The sequence below is a fragment of the Citrus sinensis genome, chromosome 6 (genome assembly GCF_022201045.2).
Source record: "Citrus sinensis cultivar Valencia sweet orange chromosome 6, DVS_A1.0, whole genome shotgun sequence".
NCBI classification, from domain to species: domain Eukaryota; kingdom Viridiplantae; phylum Streptophyta; class Magnoliopsida; order Sapindales; family Rutaceae; genus Citrus; species Citrus sinensis.
Genome location: NC_068561.1, coordinates 4,438,733 through 4,449,768, shown reverse-complemented (window position 1 = coordinate 4,449,768; position 11,036 = coordinate 4,438,733). Strand labels below are relative to the sequence as shown.

General features: G+C 38.8%; 1 protein-coding gene across 1 annotated transcript; it reads right to left on the bottom strand.

The window, feature by feature from the left end:
* Window positions 1–8,474, bottom strand: LOC102617292 (DExH-box ATP-dependent RNA helicase DExH12-like). The gene is made up of 4 exons (XM_006480342.4): window positions 8,367–8,474; window positions 5,144–8,231; window positions 3,989–4,378; window positions 1–3,884 (listed from the first exon to the last, which is right to left on the bottom strand). Exons 2-4 carry the CDS (start codon window positions 8,117–8,119, stop codon window positions 711–713), a joined length of 6,540 nt encoding a protein of 2,179 aa, XP_006480405.1. The 5' UTR covers window positions 8,120–8,231; window positions 8,367–8,474; the 3' UTR covers window positions 1–710.
* Window positions 8,475–11,036: the final 2,562 nt, after the last annotated feature.

Below are 11,036 nucleotides of genomic sequence, written 5' to 3'. Positions count from 1 at the left end.
TTGCTAAAACATGTTCATGTGCATTCAATCAAGTCATCATAGCACACACATCAAGAGTTCATAGAGTAACAAAATACAGCAATTAAATCAGAGACTATTGTAAAGGCAGACAAGTTTTTCTTCACTCTTCCCCTGCTTCTCTGACATTCCTGGTCACAGCCCATATATGAATCGCACATGAAATACTGTGTGCATGTACTCTTTCCAGCTTATTTAGGAGCAACAAAATCAAGCTCTAACCTGTACTTCAATTGAACAGACACCCCATGAAATCCTAACAACATGATAAGATTACACTAGGCAGGAATGACATCAAGTAAAAATCAACAGAACTGATATAGAAGACGTAACATGCTTTCAGTATTTCTCGAAAGCCAGAGGATCCTTTCTCAGACCAGTAACATCAAAGCCATAATTCCCAAGAAGGATGACAAAGCCATCACAGCTTCTCTTGTCCCTACCACCAGCTCTAAAGTCACAGAATTTCCCACAATTTGAATGTAATTGATGCTCGGGATAAAGATGAATGCATGTTTTAAGGAGGTTGTAGCTACTAAATGGACCATTTATAAATCTGAAAAGGACAGTTTTAAAGATCAGATTGCATCAAGCTTGTTAAAACATGTTCATGTGCATTCAATCAAGTCATCATAGCACACACATCAGGAGTTTATAAAGTAACAAAAACTGCAATGCGGACAGGTTTTTCTTTACTCTTCCCCTGCTTCTTTGACATCAACGGTGAAGGCATATTCCTGATCACAGCCCATATATGAATCGCACATGAAATAGAGCGTGTATGTCTTCTTTCCAGCTTCTGCAGGAGCAGCAAAATCAAGCTTTACCCTGGACTTTCTTTGAAGAGACACCCTCTTGATGGCAAGCAATTGGTTAGTCTTCGTGTCACCTACAACAAGCCACCAGCCTTCCTCTTTGGCTTTAGGATATCTGTTAGAATAGACAGGTCCCACCTCTGTTCTTCCTTCTAGATCCCGCTCAAGAACCACCTGCAATGTAATGTCTTCCCCAGCCCTTACATTTTCACTGTCCTGCACCTCGAATGACATGTCAATGTTAGGGAAACGATTGCAAAACCGAGCAATATCAAGTAACTGCACATCCGACATCTGCAAAAGCTCACGCCTTTCATCATCTTCCATTTCCACCAAATCAAACACCGTCTCTATACTTTTTCCAGGGTTCTCTTGGCATCTCTTAGCCAAATCTTTCGTAAAATGTGGGAGCTGTAGTAGCATGGAATCACGTTCCCATATGCCTTGTGTCACCATTTGACTCACTTCCATTGCTAAAAGTGCCAGGCTCAACCAACCATTACTTGAAATCACATCAACCATTGCCTGAAGCAATCTACTAGCAGAAAGAAGCACCTCTTCCTGGTCTAGCTTTAGGTTCCCTCCCACCTGCTGTCTAGAGAAGTGAGCTTGAAGAAGGGCATTTGCCTTGACATGTGGATCGGTGAATTTGGGATTCTCAAATGAGAACCTCTGGTGATGAATTAACCTCCGAACCACCTCTTCCTCTCCAGGTCGAATAGGTAGTTGTGCATACTCTGATGCTGAAGCAAGAACCTCCAAAAGACCCTTCATCCTTGTCTTGGGAGTCAAAGAAGAACTGAAGCGCTCAATAGTCGTATAACTGATATAGTAGTACGAAGCTATCATGCCATGATTCGAAGGGGAAAGGTCCATATCCTCTTCAATAATGATACACTTGCTTGCTTCCAAATCACTTATAGTGTTCTCAACGAGCTCTGAGAGGTGATCAGAGAGATGCCTGTGGCTTACACCCTGGAGGTTGTAATAGTTTGGATTTTGAGTGAGCCTCCTGTACATAAATGTCCAAGTAAGATAATCCACTGCATCTTGCTTGTTTTCAATAACTCCAGCGACAATTTCGGCATTAAAATTATCATGCAGGAAATGGTGCAAATGACTTTCAACAGGAAAAGCATCATACAGGAACTTCTTGTAGTATTCTTTACGAGGAGCATGGCAAAGGATGACACATTTCCCAGAATTATCAAGCAGAGGTCGACTGGCATGACCCATCATCTGTAGCAGATCTGTAACAGGATAGTCTGTATGAGCATTTTCCTGCCCATCATAATACTGAGTTCCCATGACAACCACCAAATGTGCTGTCAATGGCACTCCCCAACACATTGAACTACTCATAACACAAACCTTAATCTTGCCAGCTTCAAACAGAGCCGATACAACCTCTTGATCTGTTTTGTTTAATCCCTCGTGCAGATAGCCCACTCCATGACGTAAAGTGGCTTTCAACATCTCCTCCTGGATATTATCAATAAATGGCTCCACCTCTTCAGCAGGCCACAGTAGAAATGCTGATTTCTGATCACCGTCCATGCTTGAATATGTCATCAGATCCACAGCTGTGAGTCTGACATACTTTCTAGAAGGGACAAATACAAGAGCTGGCTTTTCATTCTTGGCATGTTGCACAATTGCAGTGAATGTGGGTTTCGTCATTGCTTGCATCCTAGCTTCAAAATTGGTTATATCCACTCCCTGAATGTGTATTTCCAGGGGCACAGGACGAACACCAGGAGGGAAATTGAAAAGGCCATGGGAGGTAGCCCCAATCCATTCACCAAGATCCTTTGCATTCGCAAGAGAAGTAGACAAAGCCACGATACGGATCTTGTTCTCCACCTGACTAGCAATATATCTCATCCTCGAAACAATCACTTCCAAAACAGGACCACCTTGACCCCCGATCAGGTGCAATTCGTCAATGATGAAAAGACTAACCTGCTGGACATATTTCCTCTGCTTCCAGCGGCGTGATAAAGCATCCCATTTCTCTGGAGTACTTATAATTATTTGACCTTTCTCAAGAAGCTTCAGGTCCATAGCTGTTTCCCCAGTCAATTCAACCACACGCATACCAAGACCCTGGCCAAACTTTATCTCCCAGTCACGGTAACGTTCTTTGGCAAGAGCTTCAAGGGGAGCAATATACACAGCACGCATGACACCAGTTTCAGATGCCTTTTGATGATTTCTCAATATAGCAAACTCTGAACATATGGTCTTTCCACTCCCTGTTGGGGCAGCAACTAAGACATTATCATCCGTATTATACAACACAGTAAAGACCTGAGTCTGGATAGGATTAAAATGCTTAAAACCCTGATACAGAGCTTCATATAACGGATTCCGCAATGCTGTCACAGGAAGAGGCTGCAAGTCCAAAAGCTCTGTAGGCGGTGGATATTTTTCTGGTAAAATAAGATGCCTGAATGAGACGGGTAAAACAGTTTGTGACCCAAGCCATTTATCTGAAACAACACGGATAAAATACTGAGGCGGCAATGGTTCGTAAATAGGCACAGTGAAATTCAGAGAGTGATCCTCTTCTATATACTGTTTCTTCAGCATAAAGTATTCATGATGAAGAATGTATTCACCATCATTGTCCTCCACAATCACCCAAAATGGCTCCACATATCCATGAACCTTGTCATCCCACAGAAAATCTGGCGTTATTGTGAGTTCAACCTTCAAAACAGTGCGAGTGATTGGCTGGACATGTGCTGCAAGGATTAGTTTTGGGAACTGGTGGACAAACTTGTGAAGCGTTCTACCCATCTTTGGGAACCGGATGAGTTCCCCAAGCTCCTGTGGTGAGAGATCGTAATACCTTTCCCATGCAAAATCTTTTTTCTCCAACTTCATTAAAATCTCATTTGGAATTCCATTGAACTGGCGAAGAGGTGTTTGGACACTCCACATTCTCTTGGTAACCATTTTGCTCAAGTTCAATGCTTTCTCAGCCAGTTGTGCCCAGCCACGTTTCAAAACAATCTCAAAAAGAGCTCGCAAAAGACGTCCCGCACTCTGATCAAGAATGGAAAGAAATGAGTAAGAAAACATTAAAAATCTTGTGTTTAATAGCAACAAGGAAAGAAACTAAAGAACATGTCAACAAGAAGAAAACTAACCTGTGTTATAAACACCATATCAGAAGTCAATGAAAGCCCTTCAAGCTTCAGCTGGGAGATATATGCCTGCAGCAGAACATTAATCTTGGCACTAGGCTCTTCCAGGCTTTCCTTAACGGGGATGGGAACGCGATCCAAAAGCTTTGCCAGTTCCATCTTCTCATCTTGTCTCACTGTGACATATTTAAATTCTTCACTGAGAGAGAACAACCGACAAAGCTCTATGTCCCCCATTGTTGGCTTCAAATGCTCATTATATGTGGATATTGTCCCATGACTTATATAATAATAGCTGGCAATACGACCCAAGTCTGTAACTTGGAAATATCCACTTTTCCTATCATACTTGACCAAATTATTTCTGTCCAAGATAGTGGCAGCGGTATGAACCTGGGAAAAGCATCAAATTGAATGAGATAACTACAATGATCTAAATAAATTAACAGACACAATGCCTGATGAGATGAATCATAAAACCACAACAGGAATCTAGAGGATGGACATTAATGCTATCATAGTAATAAATACTAGGTTCAGAAACATACTACACCCCCCCTAGCTGCCCCCTTTTTCGAATTACTGACACTCAAAACAATAGAATCTTCAAAAGACAAACAATTAAGTTAGTCCAGGCTGGAAATTATCATGCATAGACAACAACTTCATATGTCCTTGTATGTATACGTTCCCAGTGAACAGTGCCCATGGAAAAAATATTCAGTGAAAGAAGAGTAACATTGCCTTACATAACAAATACAACTAGAAAGTTATTTCGTCTTGGCAAAAAATTGCGGGCCGTATCAGTGAAGGTTTGCATTCAAATAGAGAAACACAATTGTTACCATAATCGATGTTAGTCAAACAGAAAGAAAGAATGTAAATCCATCGCAGTTCCCCCCCAAAAAACAAAAAAAAGGCAACCACACCCAACCCCCAACCAAAGGCAGAATAATAACATAATAATAATAGTAGTAGTAGTAGTAGGATAACAGCACAACATCCCCCAGGTTAGATCCAACGAATTAGGACAATAGGCCATGCTTAGTTTCTTATTTAAATAATAATAATAATTAGAATAACAGAACATGCAAACATAACTAATATACCGTATATGTGTGTGTTTGTGTTTGTGTGTGTGTAGGCTTTGATGCTTACCAAATCAGCCCTCCTCTCCCCCAGTGTTATGTCTTCTTTGAGAACCTCAGGTGCCAAACCATAGAGTGCAGGATTTCGTAACATTCGAATGTACAGATAAGTGTATCCAATCCAGTTGCAGGCTTCTTTAGCATTTTGTACAGTTCCAAGGACAATTTCTGCATTCAACTGATCAGCCAGCTTGGACACAAACTGACTTTCAATAGGGAGCTGCTGATTCATCAAAGAAAGATAGTAGCGAAGTTCAGAGTGACCAGTAATGATAATCCCTTCCCCATATGAATCATACTGAGGCCTTCCAGCACGACCAAGCATCTGCATGATATCCAGAGGACTGAGCTCTGTCCATGCCCCTTTCTCTGGATTGTAAATCTGAGTTCCTTTGATGATCACAGTGTGAGCAGGCAAGTTCACTCCCCAAGCAAGGGTTGCAGTGGAAACCAATACCTGTACATGCCCATCACCAAAAAGATCCTCAACAAGCTGACGGTCACCCCTTGTCATTCCAGCATGATGAATTGCGAAACCATAAGGCAGAAGATCTTTTAGATCATTGCTCTTGACCATATCCGTGTGACTTTGTAGAATCTCACGGCTCACACTGTCTTCCTTCAAGAATCTACCAAGGGTATCATTCTCAAGTGCAGTATCTCGTATTGCCCGAGCTGTTTTTGCTGTCTCCTTTCTCGAGTGGACGAAAATAAGAACTTGATGCTTTCCAGCAACAGCCACTACCTTCTCATAACACAAATCATTCATCAACTGAAACCTTTGCAGTGGCTTCTTAACTTGGATCCCAATATACTGTTGGGAAAGAGGGACAGGTCTGTAACTATTGTCAAAATAGAATAACCCCTTTTCCAAATTCACACGTAAGAACAATGCCACATCTTCATAATTAGGGAGGGTAGCAGATAAGCCAACCAACCGAATATGCTCTTTTGTGGTTTCAATCTGCCTAACAGTTCTGGCAACAATACTTTCGAGCACAGGTCCTCTATTATCATGAAGCAGATGAATTTCATCAATAATAAGCAGTTTGACAAGCTGCGTGTAGGTGCGATCCCCTGATTTCCTTGTAATAATATCCCACTTCTCAGGAGTTGTCACAATTATCTGTGTTTCTTCAATTTGCTGGCGAGTGAGTGTCTGGTCTCCACTCAGCTCTCTCACTTTAACATCATACATTTGCAAACGATTGGACAAATTCCCAACAACTTCAGCAACAAGAGCTTTCATAGGTGCCACATAGACAATCTTATAATTGCTATGGTTGAATGAACCATCATCGTTCCTGTTCAATGCTAACTGCTGAAGTATGGTAAGCACCGCAACATTAGTTTTCCCTGCCCCAGTGGGTGCACACAACAGAATGTTATCGGCGGAAGAGAGTGCAGACTTATAGACTCTACTCTGCACTCTGTTCAACTGTGTCATTCCTTTGAAAGCTGGCTGTGCCCATTCTGGCATTTCAGAGATCTTTATCAACTTTTCATTGGGATCTAATGGCTTATGCTTCATAGCTGGCACGTGAATTTCTTCATACCCCTTGTTTGTGAATCTTTGAGACCCCTCAGGAAGATCACACTTTCTGTTTGCCATAAAAAGACCACCTTGCTGAAAAGCAAGGGTGTCCAGATCGAGCAACTGACGCTGGCCCAACCAACCACCATCTGCATCTCTATCAACAAGGCCCCTCCTATCCCTGCCACCATCTGAAGCACTCTCATCCTTTAGCCTGCGAGCCTCTTCTCTAATACTCTTTTCCAGGTTCTTTTGCCTCTCCTTAGCAGTAGCCCTTGTGGCATGCAGCTGGTCCAATATTGCAGCCAAATCCGGACCCAAACCCATCATTTCCTCCTCAATCTTCTTTCTCTCCTCTTGGTCTTGGGCTCTCGCCAAACGAGTGCACCATACAACTTTCAACCGGTTACGCAACAAAAACTTAATCAGACTGAATTTATCAAACTGAAGATGATAAAGCAGCTTATTCTCAACTTCCCTGTCATCACCCTCGGCAAGTATCTTAAGAACCTCTTCTGCAAGCTTTTGGCACTGCTGCGGATCAATCTGTTGGTCAAAAGCTTGAGAGATTTTTCTCTGAAGCCAATAAGCATCAATATCCTGGACATTAAGACTCATGCCCTCATTTGCATCACCTGATTCATCATCATCATCAATCCCACCACCCATTTGCATAGCTCCAGAAGCATTGGGCTCAGCCACATCTTCCTCTTCCTCTTCATCCTCCTCTTGAACCATATCCAAATCACTCTCTTCCTCATCATCATCATTCTCTTCAAACTCAACGGCCACACCCATATCATCATCAAGATCCTCACCACCGTTAGCGACATCATTACCAGCAGCATCACCAGCATCTTGGTAATCAGTAATAAGCTTCCCAATAGAAACAAGCTGATCAAACACATGATTTGGTATGGGGTTCAACAACTTCTCAATTTCCTTCTTCTTATCAGGGTTTTTTACAGCATCATTCTTAAGGACAGCCAATATTTCATCAGCAGCACCACTAACAATATTGAGCGGCTGGCCACCCAACTGTTGTTGAATAACACTAAGCATAGCCTCATAAGCAGCCCTAGTTTCCTTGGTTTTGGGCTGATAAGTCCCTTCCTCAGATGCCGTAAGCACACTTTCATCATGGAGATGACGACGGCGTCTCTTGCTCTGACGAACAGATGCAGCGGCAGCATCAGCATCCGGGTCACGCTCCTTCTTCTTCTTAGCAGATTTCTTCAATTTCTCCTCTAGTTCAGGGGGTCTACCTCTAAAAGCCCTATCACCAAAACTTCTGGGATCAATCTTCCCCCACAGAGACTCTGGCTCACCAGTGGGCTCGTGAGTATCACGTGGACGAGAGTCTGTTGTCAACACTAAACTAGAGTTTGCTCTGTACTCATACTGTTTAAATCGAGCGTGTGCCTCGGCACCACCACCCAGATTCTTCTCCATTATTTATCACAAAGATTTTGAAACAAAACCCTAACGTTGCTCTGAAGCTTTTAACGCTTGAAAGTTACTCGTAGCTTTTATTCATTCAAGTAATAATTTATCCGACAAAACCCTAAATTAAAAACAATGAGGAGTAATTATAAAGCAGGTCTAGGGTTTATGTTATAATGATTAAAACCCAGGTAAAATCCTGAAACTAGCAAAGATTTAAATGGAAACTTAAGAGAGAAAAGAAGAAAGTACTTACGGAGTAGCAATGGGATTGTATAATCTCTCCTTGTTATGTAATTTTTATTACGTAATGCTGGTTTACACCGCCGTTATCGTTTAAATAGAAATTGAAATTTATCTATGTAGCATTAAAATGAGTGAGACTACCGGCATTAGGTCGGCAAAGAAAAAAAGCCCGGGCCTAGGCCCGTGGGCATAAGGATGATAATGCATCAAGCCCAATCCAAAAAAAAAAATCGATTATTTGAAGAGTTAGACTATTGGCACCCCTTTTTAGTTATATTCATTTTATTTTTAAAAATACCTTTTTTTTTAAGATACACTTTTCTAAGTTCTTAATTTTCATTTGATTTATTTTATTGTTAAAACTCAAAGTATTATTGTGTTATTTTTTAATTATTTTCAATTTTATTATTACTCTACACACAAATTAAAAAGTTATATGGGTGATAACGTTTTTAGTGTTAATCATTGGCTGAAATAACACATATTTCAAATTATAATTTCAAAGCAATTTTAAGTATAAAAATATTTAATCAATAAGAAATCAAAAGAGAACAATAGATTATTCTAAATTTGTACAATTTATTTTAGTTAAATAAGAAGTAACATATAGATTTTTTTTTTGAAAATGATTGATTATGAATTAAGTAATTTGCTGGAAAAAAATCTATATGTGCTTAATTTTTAATTGTCCTTAATTGTAATTTTATTTAAAGTGGGGTTTTGTAATAATAATGTAGGGGTGCCAATAGCTCCACTCTTATTTGAATTTTGGATCTGCTGAACCGACCTCATTCAAGTCATGGTGTGTCGAGCTTTTATCTAAGCCCAAATCCATAATGTTTTAAATATTTTTTTATAATTTTTTAAAGATTTTTTTATATTTACGAAAATTTAAAATTGAAAAAATGGACATAACCGCTCATGTATATTAAAATTTAATGTAAACATAAAACTTACCCAAGGTTTCAACCATATAATTATATAAATAATAAAATAAATATAATCCAAAATCATGTCTTATAAAACTATGTAAATAAAATCATTTTTTATTTTTGAATTTGGACCCTAACCCGAATTTAATCGAGCCTTGATATTTAGATCCGAACCCAATTTGAAATCCTTAAATTTGGGTGCATTAAATTGAGACAAAATTCGTGCGAGATCTTTTGTCATTGCTGCGCGGGCATTGGCCCAGTTCTTTGCATAAGGGCCTAGATAAAAGTTTAAAATAATAAGTACAGCCCTCTATTTTTAAAAAAAGGTAAATTTATAAATTAAAATTTAAAAATAAAAAAAGAAAAAGGGTGCACTAATTAGATAATCTAATAATAAAAAATTAAATCTGTAAGCTTTTATTAGCTTCATTTTATTTTATTTATTATTTTATTTTGAAATAGTTATTTTCTTTAATTCATTATTGATTTTAAAAATTCATTTTAAATTTACAATATTTAAAAAATAATTAAAAAATATGTCAATGATTAGGCTGAGGCTAGGCTTGCAATGGGCCCGACCTAGGCATGCCCTCATGCTTTCCCTAACTTGGACTTGAGTCTGGGCTTGGAAAAGCCTAACCCTGGTTCACAATTTACCATTCTTAATTTGGGCATTCCTTCCAAAGCACAGGCCTAGGCCCAAGCCTAAACCCGCAATTTATCATCCCTAATTGGCATTCCTCCATAAACTTCTTAAAATCCCTTTAATTATTTTATAATTTTAATCTTTATTTGAAATTTCAACAAGTCAACCCAAGAAAGGGGTGAATTGAGATTTTACAAATTACTAAACAATAAAATCACATTCCAATATCAATTTGTACTTCAACCAGCTAATAACAATAACTATAACAATGAACAATTTTAAAGAGGTAAGGGGCAACAAATCAAACACAAGATTTTTACGTAGTTCCACACAACCCGCCTACATTCACGCTTCTAAGTTAACCATGCTTGAAGATATCACTATCCAAACCTTACAATCCAAGGTTTTAAAATCTTTACGATTGACTTCCAAAATGTCAATGGACCTTTGCAATGAGAGATGACAACACACTTCTTTCTCAAGTGTTTCTCACACTCACTAGTAAGGGTGGATATCTGTTTGGTTCTGTTCGGTTTCGGGATAAATTTTTAGTTTCGGATCGGTTCGGATAAAAAATTTAAAAAAAACTATTCAGTTTTTATGAAAATAAAAACCGAACCAAAATCGATAGGTTGATTTTGGTTCAGTTTCGATTTTCGGTTTCAAATCGGTTTCAGTTTTTTTAACGGTTTTATTTAAGCAATCGGTTTTCCGGTTCATCTTAACGGTTTTGTTTTCGGTTCGATTTTTCGGATCATTTTCTATTTCAGACCATGTATAATAATTTCTTCATTTTCAATAACTATATAATATATTTAGAGTATGTACAATCTACAATTTCATCAATTACGACTACATCATTCAAATATATCATAATCTACTACTACCATCACCAAATCATTTATCATCCTTACCAAATTAACTGAATATAATCCATAACATAAGTCTATGATATCAAAAAAAAAAATTCCGACAATGACACAAAACAAAATAAAAGATTGTCAAATGTCGAACAACATCCGGCCAATATCTAAGACAACATCCATGACCATAAGAAACCATTAAAACATAAAAATTAAAATCAACCATAAGAAATGCC

Excerpts from the sequence above, each read along its gene's own strand:
- LOC102617292 (XM_006480342.4), bottom strand. The coding sequence starts at position 8,119 with ATGGAGAAGAATCTGGGTGGTGGTGCCGAGGCACACGCTCGATTTAAA. Across the intron at positions 4,379-5,143 it reads GGGAGAGGAGGGCTGATTTG|GTTCATACCGCTGCCACTAT; the intron begins GTAAGCATCAAA and ends TGCTTTTCCCAG. Across the intron at positions 3,885-3,988 it reads ATATGGTGTTTATAACACAG|AGTGCGGGACGTCTTTTGCG; the intron begins GTTAGTTTTCTT and ends ATTCTTGATCAG.